Below are 21,423 nucleotides of genomic sequence, written 5' to 3'. Positions count from 1 at the left end.
TAAAATAGTCTTCAGCTGCTAATATGTAACAGTTCCCATATTTGTTCTCCAAAAAAGGGCCCATAATGTCTAAAGCAATCATTTTCATAGGGTACCGGACCTTAACATATGCAAGAGAGCCCTACCATTCATTGAAGTTTCCCCCATGTACAGTAGATTAATCATGCCAATTATGCCATTTGTGCTAAGTTACAAACAGCAAACCATCAAGTTGATTTATTCATCGCAAAAGCATTCTGAGTAGTAAGTACAAAACTAGAGAGTGAACCAAACTAAGCTTAGCCTTACACTGTATAGAGTACTGAAAGATTACACTACAGTATTTCACATAATGTCACATTCCAATTATATCATTATTACAGTTATATGCATTACTTAAATACATGTATTACACAAATGTACAGTATGTAAAATCAATTGATATCAATTAATCATATGATCAATAAAAGTATAGTTACTCCAACTATTATTCTTGCAATGGCAACTGCAGTTAAGTGATTATTGCCAGATCCGTTACCTACATTAAACACAGTTTAATCACACCGACAAGCACCATGTAAGTGTTTACCTGGGAAAGGCATTGTGGTTGGAGTAACTCTTGGTGTAGCTTTAGCTGTACTTTTGGGTACAGCTGTGCAAGTACTTATGGATATACTTGTAACTGCAACAGTGGTGGTTGTGGGTACCACATTAACTGAGGTAGATGGGGATACTGTAAGGCAAATAGCATCAAGGTTGCATATGTACAAATGAACCAAACAAGACTAAGACTAGTATTGCACCAATATGAAATTTTGCCGATATTCTGATAACCGATATTAAATGATGTTTTCAAGCCGATAAATGTAGCCGATCCGATATAGCAGAACATATCTATTTTGTAGCAATTTTTACTAGAAATTTGACTGTGAATAACCAATTTAGCTTGTTTACAGCAGCAGTATCGCTACAACAACAGCTGACAGTACACTGAAGCAGTAATAACAACATTCGTGATGCAAGAAAAGCAACTAAATGCATTTGTAAACATCATTTGGTGTACATGATCATGTATTTTTAAATACATACATGTATCTGTATCTGCTGCTTTTTTCATTGTGGTGCCGATCCGATACCGATATACAAAAACAAGCTGATATATAGTTTTTCCGATAACCGATCCGATTATCGGTGCAACACTAACTAAGACTATCATGCAGCAATTACTAATGATCACCATACATTGTATTTAATTTCACATGTTTTAATTACCTCTGGTAGCCCACTTAGGTTCACAGCTTCTTTGGTACACTGTATATTAACAGTCAAGCTGTTGAGAAACAATGCAGCTGCCAAAAACATGAGCTGTGAATTAAAGGCATGGTATAGCCAGATCTTTTAGGGATTAACCTTAATGTAGAGAAAGAACATGCCTTAGTGTGTGAAGCAGCATGAAGGCATGACAAACTAGAGGGATAAAACATCATTGACCTCATGTGATCACAATGTTTTAAAACGTAACATAACTTGTACTGCACCTGTAGATGCACTTCTGTAAATCAATTGCAAGCACCCCTTTAACTATTATTGCTTGCATTAGCAGTGTGGTATGCATTTGTGACTGGATTTTGGAATAATGATCCAAATCGCACATTAGAAGTTTAGAGATAAACGGTTTTAAAGAATTCAAGTCAGCATAACTTGACAAGGATAGCAAGCACACATATGAAGTTTACACAAAAGCTGCATCAATCTATTACTTTTCAGACCACTTCCAGTACTTATAGCTGCTTGTAGAGTTTCCTGCCAAATAGGATTAAAAAACTGAGCAGTTGGATGAGCAAAGTAGTATCACAAGTGTTCAGAAAGGGGTGGCAGGTGGCGGGGTGGGCAAGGGATAGGCTTCAAAATGGAGGTAGACCATGATTGGAGTCCAGACACAAGATTACAGGGCTGTGCTGGCTCCTTAGTGGCTGATATGTAACAAAATCTACACAAAAAATATCTGCCCAACATTATGAGGCTGTCCACCAGTAAAACAGTGATTCTTGCAAAACCAGGTCCTTCACAAGACTAAAAACCACCATTTGAGCTCTAAACACCACCCAGAAAAGATGTCTGTTGAAACCAGCCTCGAGTAGTTTGTCATGAGTAGTAGTGAGGGTCAAATATATTAGTACGATAGTGCAACCATCCAATGGAGGCGTCAGTTTGATTGTGCCTGATGTGCGATTTGGATCAGTTTCGTAAAATCTTGTCACATTTAGTTATGCAATAATAGTCTCATACATCTGGAAAAATCCTTTCCAAAGATGTGTTGCTATAAAAATTCACTAATGATAAACTATGGTACAAAAAATTAACAGACAAACACAAGGGAAATATGTAGAAATTTTCTGATCACTATGGTTTATTAAAAAATAACCACATAAGCACAAATTAATTGAAGGGGTCAGAGGCAAAAGGGGACAAGTGCTACTTGAAAATTTAGGCAACCCCACATAATGGCCATTTAACAGGAATTTTGGGACATAATTGAGTTATTGTTTGAACAAAACTATCTGTTTTTGAACATCAAGTTTTAACAATGTTCTGTGTTCATTCAGCTATCAATGACCAAAAGAATGGTTTTGATATCTTTAGCACAGAGGGAATGTGAATCTTGCAATTTTGGTGGTATTTTCTAATGCCTTCCATTTTTTTTATTTAGCAATGCCCAACAGCAGATTTTATGCTTTTGCAAAATATGCAAAAGTACTGAAGCACAGAAACCGGTAAACATGTATAGGACTGTACTGCTGGGTTGATATCTCAAGGGTATTTTCTTTGCTGTACTGTATTCTTTGCTACCATAGTAAGCAACCGATTAATGACCAAGTTTGGTCTCTTCAGTCATAGCTCATCACAGAAATGTCCTACAAACTTCCGGTTTTCACCTTCTTCTTTAGTGGTCTTTGGACTATGCAATGGCAACAATATAATTTTTTGTAGACTGTTTTGTTTAAACACTCTGCACACTTGACTGAAATCACGTCTTATTGACCACCAACATGTGTTATCGACCACATGTACATTGTAATTATTGTTAATATCTGGCTATCAGATAACTCTGTCTCATTCTACCATGTGTAGTATAATGATGTAATAATGATGTAATCATTATGTACGCATGCGTGTACTATTTTGAGACTGCATACCATGTGATTGATATATTATTATTGATTGGCATTAACATGGTGTAAGAAGTGGTCGTCCTCGTCTATGGCGTCCTTACTGCTCGAGGGTCTGAAACAATTGGACTTTGCTTTGCCAGACGATTGGCCGAAATGGATTCGTCGGTTCGAAAGATTCAGAGAAGCTTCTGGACTTTCTTCGAAGCCAGATGAGCATCAAGTGAACGCACTGATTTACTCCATGGGCGACAAGGCTGACGATATCCTTACCTCTTTTGGACTAAATAATGACGACCGCAAGAAGTACAGTACAGTGAAAGAAAGATTCAACTAGGGATGCGTCGATTTCGCCAGCAAAATTATTGGAATAATAGGAATACAAGAGCAACAAGCAAAATGCTGGCAAAATAGGAGCAAAATCGAGCAAAATAGGAGCAAAATCGAGCAAAATAGGCGCAAAATAAGCAAAATTTGTTAATCTCAGATCTGTTTCAGACAGTGTGAATGTAACTGCATAACTAACACAAGTAACAACTTACCATAGCTACGTTTAACACTCGTACGTTAAATGAGTATGGCTCTAGCTGAACTTTGACCCGAAGGCGAACCCACAATACATGTTAGCGAATAATCACGTGTGAAATAGTGTCTACAATGGATGTGATAGAACGCATTGACTACAGTTCAAGTGCTGAAAGCGATGTTAGTGAAGTAGATGACAGTCTTAGCATTGTTAGTAATGATGATGACCGTGAATCGTCTCGCGAGTCAGATGTTACAACAACTTCGACTAGTACAACTTCGAGGACTCGTTCTACCGGAAGTGCCAGCAACTCAACGACGCCAACGTCTAGTGGAGTGTCCTTGCTTAGTGTGCTAAAGGCACCAAGTGCATCTGACTTCTCTCGTAAGAGAAAAATTGCCAAAAATCCACCAGCTGGCAGGAAGAGAGCATTACATTCGAATTCGCAGAGCAACCCAAAAACGATCAAGCCCCAGCAAAGAGTAACCGAATATTCCAAGGAACCCTTTACTGTAGCTACTGGAAAGCTTTTTTGCCAAGGATGCCGGGAAGAGTTACCCCTCAAAAAGAGCAGTATTGAGTATCACTTAAAGTCTACTAAACATGCTAATGGAAAGAAAAAGCTGCAACAAAGGAATGTTAAAGACTCAGACATTGCACAATCTCTGCAAAGGTATAATGCAGAAGCTCATGGGCGAGGTGAGACTCTTCCGGAACAACAGCAGGTTTTCCGAGTCAAAGTGGTCAAAACATTTCTTCAAGCGGGTGTACCACTAAGTAAGGTTGACCAGTTTCGTAGTCTTTTTGAGGAGACAGGCTATCGCCTTACAGATCGCAGATTTATGTTTGACCTTATTCCTTTTATTTTAGAAGAAGAAAAGGCACGTATTAAGCAATCACTCCAGGGTCAGTTCTTGAGTGTCATTTTTGATGGTACCTCTCATAGTGGAGAGGCATTAGCAGTCTTAGTGCGCTTTGTAAATGATTCTTTTGAAATTCAACAGCAGCTTCTAGCCATCCAACTGCTTTCAAAATCTCTCACTGGGGAAGAAATTGCACACGAATTGGTACAAGTGCTTTCAGTGTTCTACAGCATTTCTTCCAGCCATCTTATTGCTGCTATGCGAGATAGAGCATCTGTTAACAGTGTAGCAATGAGGACATTGAAGATTGTTTACCCTAATGTAATAGATATTGGATGCTTCAGCCATGCTTTTGATCGTGTTGGAGAGCACTTCAAAGTACCAACCCTGACTGAGTTTATTGGTAATTGGCTAGCACTTTTTTCACATAGCATTAAAGCCAAATTTCTATGGAAACAACAAACAGGAAAGGCAATGGCATCGTATAGTGCTACCAGGTGGTGGAGCAAATGGGAAATTTTTAAGCAAATAATGCTCCAGTTTGGTGATATCGAACCATTCCTAAGTGAAAATACAGACTTAGGCCCTGCATCTCGTCCAAAGTTACTAGCTATTTTAACTGACCGTGAAAAGCTTGAACACTTAAAGCTTGAGCTTGCTGCTGTTATTGATTGGGGGGAGGTGTTTGTTAAGGCTACATATAACCTTGAAGGAGATGGGCCACTGAGTTTCACAGCTTATGAAATAGTACAGACTGTTGTTGCAGCAGTCAGGGCAGCTCATACTCCAAACACTGAAGCTGTTATTCGCAGTATCACTACTCAATCAACTGCACAGCAGAGGCATCGCAGCTATGCTCGAAGCTGTATGCAACCAGCTCTAGATTACTTTCAAGAACTGCTAGATTCTTCCTTAAAGGAGCAAATTTTAGTTTTTAAGGCTGTGAGAGTTTTCAATCCGCACAAGATAGTAATGCTTAAGCCAGATGTTTCTCATGTAAATGCATTGCAGGTTGTTCCCTTCTTTAAGGATGACGAGCTTGAAAATTTGAAGGCTGAACTTCCTTCTTATGTAGCTAAGGCGGATGGTATTAGTGATGAACTTGCTGCTCTGGAATGGTGGAAGCTCAATGCAACTGATTTGCCTTTATGGTCAAATGCTGTAAAGAAGGTCTTGACCATACAGCCCTCCTCGGCTGCTGCAGAAAGGGTGTTCTCACTATTGAATTCAGGATTTGGTGACCTACAAGGAAATTCACTAAAGGATTATATGGAGGCATCAATCATGCTAAGATACAATCACTAATATCTAAACACCATAGTGTATGTAAACAGTGCTTATTGATTATTACATGTAATTATTATTATTACATTGTACACCAACTATGGAGCAAAATAGATTGTTGACAAGCAAAATATTGAGCAAAATAGGTAGGTAAAAAAGAATTGCTGGAAAGAAAAATAGGTGAGAAAAAAAGCAAAATAGACTCATCCCTAGATTCAACCGACACTTCGTAAAGAAACGAAACGTCATCTTCGAACATACAAAGTTTAACACGCGACGTCAGAGAAAAGGAGAGACAGTTGATAGTTTCATTACAGATTTACATTGCCTGGCCGAACACTGTGCTTACGGAAATCTTCACAATGAAATGATACGTGACAGATTAGTTGTGGGGTTGTTAGACGACTCGTTATCAGAGAAGATGCAATTGAATCCTGATTTAACTCTGGAAAAAGCCGTGACTATGGCCCGCCAAAGCGAGGCAGTTCACAAGCAACAAGGCATTGTGAGAGGAACAGCTCAGGACAGTAGTGAATCACTAGACCTAGAGGCGCTAAATTCCAGAAAATATTCCAAACGCACTAACAAGTCTGAGAAAGCAGCTGGCAGAAAATCGCCATCCCATGTTAAAAAACAACATTCTAAAGATGACAACAAGTGCACCAGGTGTGGTAAAACACCCTAGCACAACAGACAACAATGTCCTACAAAAGATGCTGAGTGTCACAAATGTCATAAAGTAGGACACTACAGTGCACTATGTTACAGTAGCAAGATGTCTAAAGTAACTGAAGAGAGTGTTGATCCTGATGAAAATTCCTTTCTTGGAGTAGTTCATTCCAACAACAATAAACAGTGGCTAAGTACCGTCACTTTGAATCAAACGCAAGTAAGTTTTAAACTAGACACTGGAGCCGAGGTAACTGCTATCTCTGAGGACACTTACAGGAAATTACAGAATGTCACTTTACAGAAGCCAAACAAAGTGCTTCGTGGCCCTGCCAATTTACAACTTTCAGTGATTGGTAAATTTACAGGTACCCTGTCCCACAAGACAACACTGTGTGAACAAGAAATTTATGTAGTGAAGAACCTCAAGACAAATCTACTTGGACTTCCAGCTATCACAGAACTAAGACTAACTGAACAATTACACAATATCTGTACCTCACCTGACAATATCAAACACAGTTTTCCAGATCTGTTTACGGGTTTAGGAACACTTGGAGCTGACTATGAAATCAAACTCCAAAGTAATGCTAAACCGTATGCCCTTCATACAACTCGCCAAGTACCTATCCCACTAAGACAGAAAGTGGAGCAAGAGTTGCTTCGTATGCAATCCATGGGAGTAATTTCACTAGTTGATAACCCCTCACCTTGGTGTGCTGGTATGGTTGTGGTGCCGAAACCATCAGGAGATGTGAGGATTTGTGTTGATTTAAAGCCGTTGAATCAAAATGTTCTCCGAGAGTACCACCCACTTCCAAATGTGGATGAAACACTTGCACAACTTGCTGGAGTAAAGAAGTTTAGTAAACTTGATTCCAATAGCGGCTTTTGGCAGATTCCACTTGCCAAACAATCAAGGCCACTCACAACATTCATCACTCCTTTTGGACGATTTCAGTTTAACAAGTTACCATTTGGAATATCCTGTGCTCCAGAACTTTTTCAGAAACACATGAGCACAATGCTAAGTGGATTACAAGGAGTCCTTTGTTTAATGGATGATGTGCTAGTGTTTGGCCATGATCAGCAACAACATGACAAGAGACTGGAAGCTGTGCTAAGCAGAATTCAATCTGCAGGAGTTACACTGAATCCTTCAAAGTGCGAATTTTCTACAGACCAGATTAAGTTCCTTGGCCACATTGTTGACAAAGATGGAGTTAGAGCTGACCCAGCTAAAACCCAGGCAGTTTTAGAGCTGCCCCCACCCTCAAATGTGAGAGAGATGCTCCACTTTGTTGGTATGGTTAATCAGTTGGCAAAGTTCATACCCAATTGTGCTGACATTATCCGTCCATTGACAGAATTACTCAGCATTAAACAAGCAAGGCAGTGGGGCACTCCTCAAGATGAAGCCTTCTCCAAGATCAATCAGTTACTGACCGAACCGAGAGTACTTACATTGTATGATACCACTGCGGCTACCAAAATTTCAGCAGACGTGTCTTCATATGGGGTTGGAGCAGTTTTGTTACAACACAGTAACCAGCAATGGAAACCAGTAGCTTATGCATCTCGCAAACTTTCCGATACAGAGAAACGCTACGCCCAAATAGAAAAGGAGGCATTAGCCCTTACCTGGGCTTGTGAGACGTTTTCACCCTACATCATGGGTAAGATAATCGACATTGAAACTAATCACAAACCACTGGTTCCATTGATGAGTAGTAAGGATCTAGATGCTATGTCACCCCGTATTCTCCGTTTCCGTCTTCGCATGATGAGGTATAGTTTAAATATTTGTCATGTACCTGGAGAATTGTTAATGTTGCTGGCCCAAGATCATATAATGTCGAGACCCCTACTGGATTGTCTAGACGTAATCGATCACACCTTAATTACAGACGATGTTCCTCAATCTGTCGAACCTCAAGGTATTGGTGTAAGAAGTCCATTGATGACTAGAACTAGAACTGGGACAGTTATGAGGCCTCCAGACAAACTTAATCTCTAAGGGGGGGAGATGTAGTATAATGATGTAATAATGATGTAATAATTATGTACGCATGCATGTACTATTGTGAGACTGCATGCCATGTGATTGATATATTATTATTGATTGGCATTAAACACCATGTATGATGCAATGCAGCATGTAATAAAGACCACACTCACCAAGATTCATATTATTTGTATGATTAATATATGTGATACATTTGCGACCAGTTTACAACACACAAAATATCAACTTTATCAGAACAAAACCTACTAGTCCTTAAACCTAATACTCCTCTTAAACATTGACTAACTTTACATGGCTGCTTCCACTGGTTCATTAAATGTGTTTGTGTTTACGGAAAATTGTTTTACTGGAAATCATCTAGTCGACATTAGAAGCCAATCGATAAATGGTTGCTTACTATGCATACATGAGGAAAAGCATAAACAAAGAGAAACAACCTCCTGACCATCCCTCTATGTTAGTTTAGGTGGCCCAATACAAATACCATCACAAAAATTAAAAAGGGAATTCCCCTTGGGTGCAAGTTAATGCCACATGCAAGGTACCTGTTTACCAGTTTCTGTGCTTTAACACTGGTGCATTTCTTACAAAAGCATAAAATCTACATGTACCTAGTTGTGGTTATGGCTAAGTAAAAATGAAAAGCATCCAAAAATATCACCAAAATTTGTAAGGTTCATACTCACTCTATTCTAAGATATGAAACTATTTTTGGCCATTGATAGCTAATGAGTCCAGGTAATTAAAATAAATTTGAAAAATGGGGATTGTTAATGGTAGTATAACGCAATGTTTGAAAATGGATAGTTTTGTTCAAAAATTGGATCAAGCATACTGTATTTTATTTCAGTTGCTGTAGCTTCATGCTACTGATCCTATTACATACCTGATTATTGGAGGATAATTGCTGCTTACCTTGTGGTAAGCTGCTGGATTTTCATGTAATGAGTGGCAGCTGCTTGAACATCATATTGCCTAATAAATGATAGCTCACTCTATAAACTCATGTGCAAAGGAGAATTCAGCAAAGAAAGTGTATTATCGCTCAGATCAGACATAAAACAAACACCCATAATTTATGTCTACTGCAATGAAAAAAGTTTTCAAGTCCTCTTTAGTAGGCAAATTAGATGATACCCAGGTTTTTATCATCAGACCCCTTCTTCACTAAGAACAAAGTGTTCAAAAATTAGTCACATTTAGTAATGCAGTGTGCTTATCCTAAAGTCCTCAAGAGAGAGGAGGTTCCTGGTTACTGGGTAAATGGATCCCTCCTGGATCATTTCACAAAAATGACACAAAATGTCTTGTCTTGAAAGAAGACTAGTTTGCTATTGGTTTGAGTTGTTATTAAATATATTGTAACGTACAGTTAATCTTTTCAATCATTAATGAAAAATGAAAGAAAATGACCTGTAACACTGGGGAGAGTTACAAGTAGTCTTGTACCCAGACCCTATTTCCTCAAGGATGGCACTTATCGATTAAAGATTATAAGCACCCAAGCCCATGTTCACAACTTTTGTCGCATGTTAATTGATGGTAACCGACTTTTGAGTGGTCAGAGAAGCCTTCCATGCATGTTAATACTGTGAAGTCGAAAAGTGCACAATGAATAGGGTCTGGGTACAAGACTAAGTTACAAGCTACTTTTTTTTTCAAGACAGGGCAAGGTGGCCATGCATTTCTTTATGCATGCGCGCTGGGAATGACAGTGGAAAACTCAAATAACTTGACCTCCTGATGTGTATCACTTTGTGAGTAAGCACCTTAGAGCAGTATTTGAAATAGGAATACGTGTATATACTCTTGGTAGAGGTACAATATGTTTACAGCTGGTTTTATTCAATTGTCAATACATATTGTCCGGCAGTTGAATGCAGTGAATTAGACAGAAAATAAGCTCCCACATGAATACAGTATGTGGTTTGTTCATGTCCTCAGGTAATGCAGGGTATATAAGGGTGTAATTAATAGTGTGCTTTAATTAAATTTACTGTATGCCACGTTTATGATATAGGTTGACTTACAGTTTGTGTCAAGCGTGTTCCAACACAATGTTAGTGGAAGAGAAACTCAAGCTTCTTATGCAAGAAGTCTGCCAGTCCAGAAGGGAAGTAGAGGAAAAGCTTGAGTCCTCGTTAGCAGAAGTGCAGGGTGAGGTGAATGCTGCCCAGGAAAAGATGTCACAAGATATAGCCAGAAAGATTGGGAGCACCAGTTACCAGTTCCACAAAAAAGGGCACGAACACCAGTACAACTTTAACTGTGGTGTGGAAGAAGCAATCAGTTCCACCCATACAGAGGTGACAAAAGTGAAGTCATCAGCTCTGAAGGAGAGAGAAGCACTGAAGAAGGAGCTAGGGATGCGCCGATTTTGCTGGCAAAATTTTTGGAAAAATATGTTGGTAAAAGCAAAGAGCAAAATGCTGGAAAAATAGGTGGAAAACTGGAAAAATGGGCACCAAGGAATGGCAACTTGGCACATTTTGTATGATAAAGATCGAGATACTCTAATAGAACAGTCACGCATAGTATTAGGACAACATATGCTCATAGGAAATGGTGACTAAAGATCGAGATACTCTAATAGAGCAGTCACTAGGTACGAAATATTCTAATAGAGCAGTCACGCATGCTTGTAAGCTAGATATACTACAATTAATTTTTAGCAAAATAGAAAAATTTCGAGCAAAAGATTGAGCAAAATAGGTAAAAAATAAAAGAATTGCTGGAAAGAAAAATAGGTAGAAAAAAAAGCAAAATAGGCTCATCCCTAGAAGGAGCCTAGAAGAAGGTATGAAGCAATTGGCTACGTACTAGGCAGAAGCATACTGTATAAAGATCGCTGATCAATCTGATTTTGGCTGGAGCACTGTTGCCCACTATCAGGAGAATCTGTTAGCATACAGTCCAGATATTGAAAAGGAGATTGATTGGGCCGAATTCCGTGTTGAAAAGGATGTTAAGAAAGATGTAGAGAAAGGGGCCAACATGCGATCCAGCAGTGGAGGCAGGATTAACAACAAGAGAAGACATCTCCAGTACCAGGTTCCTTCCTGGTACAATTTCCCAGGCCATGTGGTGGCTACTATGGTCACAGGCAAGACCAACGGAGGCCTCCTCCACCAGCTGTGATAACTCAGAGGCCATACAAGCTGAAGGTGTTGGGGCTGTGTTTCCAGTGTAGGGGATTTGGCCAAAAAGCAGATTTGCTCTGTACCAAGAAAACTGTATCCTTTTTCCCAGCCTATGGTAAGCAGTGCTGAGGTATGTCAGCCTGACCCATGGTGAGCTGAATTGTCATTGTGTTGTGAAAGTGCTGATTGTGAATTCCATCTAGTACACGTGTTAATGAGCTAGAAGCAATTGAACAGACCGTGTCAAAGGAATACCTCACGAGCATGCGAAGGCTGGTAAGAGCATGCCTGACAATGTAGAAACAGCACAATTTTGGAAACTAGAGAGCCAAGAGCTAATGCAAATAACAGATGTGCAAGGCTGCCTTAAAGAAAGTTTACCTTTTTAAAGATGTACTACATGCACCATACTGTATACTTGAATGTATTGAAAGTGGCTATCGCTTTCCCTTAAAGTTTACGCAGTGTAATTCACACTTAGTGGAGTCCCACTAGAGCTTTGTGGATGAAACAATAGGCAGTTTTTAAAAAAAACCGTCGTGTAATCAGGATGGATGAGTTTGTAATAGCCCTCTCTCAGTTGTATCCAATGCTGCAGGAAAGTTGCACTTGTATTGAACTTGAGGCATCTTAACCAATTTTTCCATGTGCTGACCTTTAAATAATAAGCTTTGTGTGTAGCTGCCCTTATTTTTGATAAGAATGAATGCATATTTGTTTAAATTTGACTTCAAATTTGGTTACCACCATGTGGACATCCACCCTGAGTGTTACAAATTCATAGGCTTTCAGTGGAGGGGTGGCTTCTACACATTTACAGCACTGCTTTTTGGGCTTTCCAGTGTTTGTTATTTATTTACTAAATTACTGAGGTCACGTATTAGGTTATGGAGAGGTAGAGGACTGAAGGCTATTATTTACCTTGATGATGGTATTGTGGCTGTACATGGTAAAGATAGAATTATTATAAGTGAAAGTGTCTCAGTTAAAAGTTTGGAGAATGCTGGCTTTGTCAACAATGTAAAAAAAAGCCAATGGGACCCATCCCACAATATTGAATGGCTTGGATTTGTTAACGACCTGTTTAATGGGGAGTTCTCAGTTCCAGATATCAAATACGCAAGTAAACTAAAGTAAAACCTACAAAAACTAAAAAATTCCAATTTGGTTAGTGCAAGGCAAATAGCCAATGTTGTGGGCACAAAATTTCTATGTCACTAGTCCTGGGCTTGGTTTCCAGACTAATGATCAGCAGCTTATATGTTGTACCCAATAGTAGAACCTCATGATACTTAATGTTTAGCGTGATGTATGTAAGAGATAGCTTTTTGGGTCGAAAGAATTTCTCAGTTTAATGGCCAGAATTATATGGCCCAAACCATCAGCATGCACTCCAGTTGGTATACTCAGATGTCAGTTCTACAGGCTTTGGAGGATATAAAGTGGAATATGGTAGTCTAGTTGCCAATGGGCAGTGATCTGCTGAAGAAGCAGCCCAGAGTTCCACATGGCAAGAGTTGCAAGCAGTAAATCTGGTTTTAAAGTCATTCCAAAAAAGCCTACAAATGAGCAAGCCCGCTGGTTTACAGACAACCAGAATGTAGTTTGAATTATTCAACATGACAGTCCCAAACATGCTTTGCAAGCTGATGTTTTAGATAATACTTTCTCTGTGTGTCAATAATAAATCAGACTGGAGCCTGAATGGATTTCCAGAGAGCAGAATGAATTGGCTGATTACTTCAGCCGTATTGTAGAGTATGATGATTACACTTAACCCACCCACGTTTGCCCGGCTAGATGAGATTTGTTGTCCACACAGTATCATTAGATTTGCTAGCCCAGTAAATACTCAACTGGAGAGATTTAAAATGAGATTTTGGACCCCAGGTTCTGAAGCTGTGGATGAATTACCTGTAAGTGGAGCAAAGACAACAACTGGTTGTTTCCACCTATCAATTTTATTCCTAGAGTGATTAAGTATGCTCAAGCATCAGGAGCTAAAGGCATGTGCCCTCATTGTCCTCCAGTGGCTGTCTTTCCCATTCTGGCCTTTATTATTTCCCAATGGTACTGAGCCAGCAGATTTATAGAGTGGCTTGAATTACCCTGTGGTGATGGGCTAATTTTACCTGGAAGCTCGGGTGCAAGCCTATTCCATGGTTTGCCCAACCACACCAGTCCTAGCTATCTGGTTCCAAAGCAACACTGAGTAGATTAAACCCCTAACTACATAAATATATATATATTTAAAATAATGAAAAGTGAATAAATAAACAGAAAGTCATAAAATAATGATGTAATAATAAACATATGTGACCCACTGAGCAAAAACCTGCCATTTTTGCACATTCCTTGAATTCCATTAATTTTTATTGCTTCTCTATTATCTATAGTAGCAAAGGAGTGGATAGCCAAAGTTTCAACCTTTTGTGACGAACTGTCTTGGAGTTATAGCGCTAGACAGTTGGAACAGGAACATACCGGTCTGTACAGCAACAATATGGCAAATAAGTTACAAGCGCTTATTTAATTGATCATAACTCATGATTGAAACAAATTATGAAGATGGGGTTTGGCTCAGTCTGTTCACCATAAACTGACACATTGATCAAGGTATAGCGTTTTCCCTTTACATCTCTATGTGGACAAAGAAGAAGGCCATTTCAACAATTAAATGACATGGTAAACTTTATTTCTACTGCAATTTATGTAAATAAACACCCATAACTCATGTACTGTACACTGAACGAACACGGAAGCAAAGATTTTCGTACTTCCAGTGAACAGGAGATCCTAGTGGTATATATGTTTTTTTTTCATTTGGGCTTTGTTTTAGTACATAACAAAGCAGTTAAAATGTGTATAATTTTTTTAATGTAACATGGTACCCAATGTATTTCAATACAGTTTTACAGCAAAATAGAATTTTGCAAAAACAACCACTTTTTGCTCAACAGGACACAACCATATATATATATTTATTTTAAAATGACAATTTTGGTTGTAGATCAGAGTTACAGTGCCATGTTGGTCACAGTCAAAAGGTGCAGGTTGTGTTAGGCACAGTTCAGATGTACAGTCACAGCCCAGAGATGCTATACCATGTTGGTCACAGTTCAATGGATTACTAGGCTGTGTCGGTCACAGTTCAGAGGTGCAACACTGTGTTGGTCACAGTTCATTGGGTTGCAATACTGTGCTGGTTACAGTTCATTGGGTTGCAATACTGTGCTGGTCACAGTTCATTGGGCTGCAATACTGTGTTGGCCACAATTTGGTCATAAATCAGGAGTGCAATGCTGTACAGTTCATTGGGTTACAGTGCTTTGTTGGTCACAGTTCATAGCTACAGTGTTGTGTTGGTCACAGCTTATTAATAATTTCAAAGCCAAGTGTTAAGACCTGGGGAAAGACAAAGAGCACTAGGGAGTAAATAGGGGCATGAGAAACTAGATACATAACTGTGATTTTCAAAACAATGTGTGCATGGAATTTTGTTAAGTAGACATGTTAACACATGGATGCTGGAACCTGATCAATGAAATAGAAGACCCAGAGTTAAAAGACCTTGCTAGCAGGTTGCCATACACAGTGTTGCATAGTCGGGTGGTTAGCACTGTTAAAAAAATACATTGGTGCCTTAAAAGATGGAAGAGGTGGGCACTAGCTCACAAATTTCAACCAATCCCAGCCAGGCCTAACGGGTTTGTCTTGTATTTGCAGTACATTGGAGAACAGTGAGCTTCTAAATCAGAAGCCAAAGAAGCCTGCAATGCATTGGCCTGGATCCACTGTACTTCTGGATTAGCCTTGCCATCAGCCATTCTCTTGGTGAAAGTAACATTAGGAGGCTTGCAACATACCTTAGCAAAGCCAGTGGCAAAGAAGGAGCTATTCACAATTGAAATGGTTGAGGCAATGTTAGCAGATGTAGATCAGTTGGGGACACTTTCTGATATGAGGTTTGCGACCACATGCTTACTGGGCTATGCCACATTTCTACAGTTTAGTGAACTAGTGGAGCTGCAACCATGTGTTTTTTCAATCATTGGAGATGTGATGACCATCCAAATCCTCCATAGTACGAATGACCAATTGAGACAAGCAGATGAAGTGGTGCCTGCCAGTACTATGTCAAAAACCCACCCAGTATCTAGGCTCAAATGCGACAGTATGTACCGCTCAAATGCAACGTCGTCTCACAAGTGTGCAAGCAATTAAAAAAACAACTTGTTAATTAAAGGGTGTGATACCCATTTCACTTGCAAGTATTCATCCCATTTTGTTTGGGATGAATACTCAAGAGTAAAATTGGTGCCACACCCTTTAATTAGTAAGTGTAATAATCATGCCAACTCCCATGAGATGACAAGTGGTATCGTACCTGCACAAACTGGGGATTACATCGACAGATGAGAGGTTTCTATTCTTGGCTATCCTGAAAACAAAGAATGGTGAAAAGCTTTGTGATTCTGGGAAAATAAGCTACAGCTGTTTATGCAATCTGTTTCTCAAGAAGATAGCAGCTTTGGGTTTCCCAGCCCAGGAGTTTGGCCTGCACAGTATGAGGTCAGGGGTGCCACTGCTGCAGCGAATGCTAAAGTCCCAGACCAGATTTTTAAAAGGCATGGGCAATGGAAGAGTGAGAATGCTAAAGATGGTTATGTGAAAGACAACCTAGAAAGTCGCTTTGAGGTGTCGAGGAATATTGGATTGTATCTTAAAATCTGTTACAGCTTTCTTTGTGGCTCTTTGTGGGTTGTGCCAACCGCTGTTGTGGCACAACCCCACAGAGAAATATGGTTGGGAAAGGGGTACATGTATGTGTATAAGGGCATATGGCATGTGGTAGGGGTATGATCTGGGAGGGCTAGATTATAGTATTACCCAAAACAATTATAAGTGCACAAAAAGTTTTTGGAATTTTCAACTAGAGTAGGGACAATAGTACATTGACAAAAAGTACTGAAACAAGTTGGAGTAGTGCATGATATTAAATCACAGTAAAACAATAAGTAGTGTTATATCCCTACTGTGTCATAATGGAAATGCACAGTAGGGATATAACACTTCCTCCTGTTTTACTGTGATTTAATATCGTGCACTACTCAAGCTTGTTTGAGTGCTTTTTATTGATGTGCTATGGTCTCTATTTTAGTTGAAAATTTCAATTATTTGTGTACTTGTTTGTTAGCTTTTTTTGTAAAATAAAATTATTATGACTGGTGAACCCATGCATACCACATCAAAAGAAAGAAATGATGCCGAGCGCCCCAGCTATCAATTATCATAAAAAGTGAAGTATTCATTGTCAGCTATGTTCAACCTGTTACACAGCATTATGAATCAAGAATTGTTTGAAAAGCACCTCTGCAATCAAAGTAGCCACTATGAAAAACACAGACGATTTCCATTACAAAGGAAAGCCATCACTTGCTCTGCTAAATCGGCACATTTTGCTGTCAGCAAAGATGAATGGGACACAAATGAGGACACTGGTAAGTCCATGAAGAATGCATTGTTTGTACTGTGGTATGCTAAAAGGCATGCGTCCGGCTGAAATAATGTCGAACAGTGAAAAAATCAAGCCCATAGCATTAACCATTATCGAGTTACGCTTGTCTGAAAGCATCAGTTACTCAGTCAGTCAGTCAGTAGAATTCTGTTTAATTTTTTATTTTTAATTCCAAAGCAACTTGTTGAAAGTGTTTCGGGCCAATCTGAAGGTTGGTTGGGCTTTGTTTTACCTAACCAATACTGTCTCATCGTCATCAGGGAAAACTGTGGCTGGTAACCTTTTCATGTGCCACACCCCAAACCTTTGTGGTCCCTACTATACAGTACTATCATACTGTATGATGGCCATAAGGTTCATGAGCACCTGAGCAAATTATCATATTACATATCAAATCCCAGGATGAGGTAGCTTTTCATTTGGAACTGGATGATGCAATATACTTCTGGTCACACATATACAAACAAAGTATGTCTGTGGTTAGTGACCTTATTGCAATGTAATCCCATGCATTTCTTTATGCATACACATTGAGCATGATAGTGGAAAACTCAAAGAAACTGAACCGAATGTGAATTGCTTTGCGAGTAAGCATTTTAGAGCTGTATTAGAAGTAGTATTATATATTGTTGGTAGAGCTGATTTTACTAAATTTTCAATACATTTGTATGGCTAGAATTACCCAAAACAATTACATTGGCCATACATTTCATGAGTAAAATAATGGGCAAATTATCAGATTACATGAATTCCAGGATGAGATAGCTTTTCATTTGGAATTGGATGATGCAATATCCTTCTGGTCACACATATATACAAATAAAGTATATCTGTGGTTAGTGACCTTATAGTAATGTAATCCCATTGGTTTCATAATATGTGTGGAATTTACCATAGAAAGATTATTTTACAGAATGCCTGGATGAAACTGTTCTAACCATAATACAGTAAGAGATTCAAATATTGTGCTGATATATGATATTATAGGTTCTCATCACATTTATAATAATGTTGACACCATACTGTATGTGACCAATACCACCAGTGGGTTACTACTGTACACTTACCATAATATGTGACCAGATTTTACAAAACTGTTCTAAATTGCACATCAGGTAAAATCAAACTAACACCACCAGTGGATAGCTACACTATCGTACTACTAGTTTTGACCCTCAATACTACTCAAACTACTCGAGCCTGGTTTAATAGATTGATGATACTGTGTCTTGTGCAAATTTCATATGTGTGCTTGCTATCATTGAAAAGCTATGCTGACTTGAATTCTTTGAAACCATTTTATCTCGAAACTTCTAATGTGCGATTTGGAATGTTTTTTCCAAAATTCAGTTACATATTGGTTTTAAGCCTCAGCATTTCCTAAACTACTTGAGGCTGATTTTAAGAGCAGTCTTTTCTAGGTGGTATGGCAGGCTCAAAAGGCAACTTCTGGCCTTCTTAAGGGCCTGGCTTGACAAATACCAGTGGTGCACTGGTGGATTTCCTGCAACAGCCAGCCAAATGCTTTCAGTGTTAATTCTGCTGTATACCAGCCACTAAGGAGCTAGTATATACGGCCTTGTAACCTCGTGCCTGGATTTCACTTGTGGTCTGGTGGTCTCCCTCCATACCACAACACTCCTCCCTTTCTGAGCACTTGTGATACTACTTTGCTCGTCCAACACATCACATTTTCTTAATTGCCAGGAACCTGCACAAGCAGCTACATGCTTTGCAACATAATACTATAATGCATCATTCATATGCGTATTCACTCATACCCTTGGCAAGTTATAATGCCTTGAATTCTTTAAAACTGTTAACCTTGAAATTACAGATGTGTGATTTGATCAATTTTTTAAAATACAGTCACATAATTATTGTATAGCCCACTCATGTACAGTACTGCCAAGTATAATTGCAATTATATATATACTCTGAGTAAAATGCACAAACATAGGGTACGTACCTGTCGTGGGGCAAGTGTTAGATGCACTAGTTGAGATGACAAAATAGATACTATGATGAGGTTCAGGACATAGTGGACAAACAATAACATAAATTCCATCTTCTTACTGCTGCAATCTGTAATATCTGTGTGGGTCAACACGTCTTACAAAAGTGCTTCCGTTTCTGGTCAGTTCACAATAAGTAGGTATTGCTGATGCATCGATTATAAATTCAAATCTCATATCTAACTCATTATCTGCTGCATTACACACGTTCACTGCTAAACATTGATTGCAATTTGTCTGATCTGTAAATTGACAATAACATACATTCATTAGTAAATTAATGATGATGGTCTACAAACAAAAAGCATAATGTGAGTGTACGTACAACGTGTTAGAATAAATGCTTAACTATGTGTGAATGAGTGCACGTGTGTGTGTGTGTGCGTGTGTGTGTGCGTGTGTGTGCGTGCGTGTGTGTGTGTGTATGTGTGTGTGTGCGTGTGTGTGTGTGTGTGTGTGTATGGGTGTGGAACATTACATATTATTTTTTTTGGGTTATGTATATAGTAATACAATTTCTTGCTCAGATTCTTTAGCCATGGCTCCACAGTACATGTACAGTTATTCTTACTAACTTGAATATGACTTATGCTAGTCCATAAAATGCTCTTATTGTATTTCTTCAGTTAATGTTATTACAAATGCCATGCGGGGTGTATAACAATTTTAAAAATCTATCGTAACCAACAATAATATTTACCATATCTACAGTATGAATAAAAAATGGTTAGGGTATAGTATGACATTTAACAACTCAAGTGCTGTTTGATCATTGCAGAACAGGTACTGTATACATTTAATGTATAACAGCCTGCAATGCAAGATATCTGCCAAGCCTATAAGTTGCTATGTATGGTACCGCTCAAATGTAACGTCGTCTTGCGAGAGTGCAAGCAATTAAAAAACTTGCTAATTAAAGGGTGTGACACCGATTTTGCTCATGAGTGTTTATCCCTAACAAAATAGGATGAATGCTTGCAAGCGAATTGGCTGCCATGCCCTTTAATTAGCAAGTTTTTAATCGCTTGCACTCTTGCGAGACGACATTACATTTGAGCAGTACCATACATAAAGTACACAGTTGCGCCTACCCTGTAGAACACTGGACTACCTCAACACTGCTGCACATCAGTGCAGGCAAATCCTACTGGGAGCAGAACTGGAATATCATGTCTCATGTATGGTAGCACTCAAATGTAACGTTGTCTCCCACAAGTGCAAGCATGTAAAAACTTGCTAAGTAAAGGGCGTGACGTCCGTCAAGTATTCATCCTGTTTCATTTGGGATGAATACTCGTGAGCGAAGTATCCACAATTGAGCATGTAACTCAGTGGCAGTACCTGAGTTACTATAACTTTTCCACTGGATAGCTACCTTTCAAAATTTTGAATTTGCGAGAGACACCACAAACAATCTAAAAATCTTGTCCAAAGTAATATCACTTAGGAATCCCCAGCTTAGTGTTCTGGGCCACTATTAGCGATCATCATTGACAGCATTACACATCAACACCAAGAATTTCATTTAATCAATAACACAATATAGAAAGCTTCTGGGCAATGCTGCCGAGATTCCAATCGTTAAGTTAGTTTCAAGCCGATATTTTTGATGAGAGACTGTTCCGAAGGGACTACCTTGTCTACTAAGTTTAAGCTGTGCTAGTAATTAATAATAAAATAAAGAGCATCATGACAGGCTACTGAGCTATGTATCGACTGATACAAATAGCTAGCTAGCTACCTGCACTCACCGTGACTGGCGTTTTCAGGAATGATCAGAACTTGTAGAACCCGAGGGGTCCGTAACGCAGTACTTAGATTTGAGAAATCTTAAGAAAGATTCAAGATTTTGACTGAGATTCGAAAAGATTTTACAAGATTTTAAGATTTCAGTTAAGATTTGAAATACTTTTAAATACTATGTTGTAGTGCTGTGGAGCCGTGTTCTGTGCCTGGTATGAGTCGAGGTACGAGTCTACTGAAGAGGTTACTCTTTAGCTATTGCAATACTGCATACTACCAGCAATAGAGCTTAGTATATGTGGCTAATTTGCTTAGTTAAATTGGCGGCTTTGCCCACTGACATGTAGCAAGTTAGCCTATAGCTAATGGAACTGTTCCCAATGCATCTATACAGTTACCTCACATAGTAAGTATAATCATGACTAAGAGCTAGCTCTCCTTGTAGTGATCTCAGTAGTGATGAGAAAATGCCTAGATCTTGAGTTGTACA

The 21,423-nt window shown here is 38.9% G+C and overlaps 1 protein-coding gene across 1 annotated transcript; it reads right to left on the bottom strand.

The window, feature by feature from the left end:
* Positions 1–339: 339 nt before the first annotated feature.
* On the bottom strand, positions 340–20,993 carry LOC136262930 (ponticulin-like protein H). Its single transcript, XM_066057353.1, has 5 exons — positions 20,942–20,993; positions 19,252–19,432; positions 19,145–19,194; positions 569–712; positions 340–517 (listed from the first exon to the last, which is right to left on the bottom strand). Exons 2-5 carry the CDS (start codon positions 19,365–19,367, stop codon positions 432–434), a joined length of 396 nt encoding a protein of 131 aa, XP_065913425.1. The 5' UTR covers positions 19,368–19,432; positions 20,942–20,993; the 3' UTR covers positions 340–431.
* Positions 20,994–21,423: the final 430 nt, after the last annotated feature.

Source organism: Dysidea avara, chromosome 1 (genome assembly GCF_963678975.1).
Source record: "Dysidea avara chromosome 1, odDysAvar1.4, whole genome shotgun sequence".
Lineage (NCBI taxonomy): Eukaryota > Metazoa > Porifera > Demospongiae > Dictyoceratida > Dysideidae > Dysidea > Dysidea avara.
This window is presented reverse-complemented; position numbering and strand designations above follow the sequence as displayed.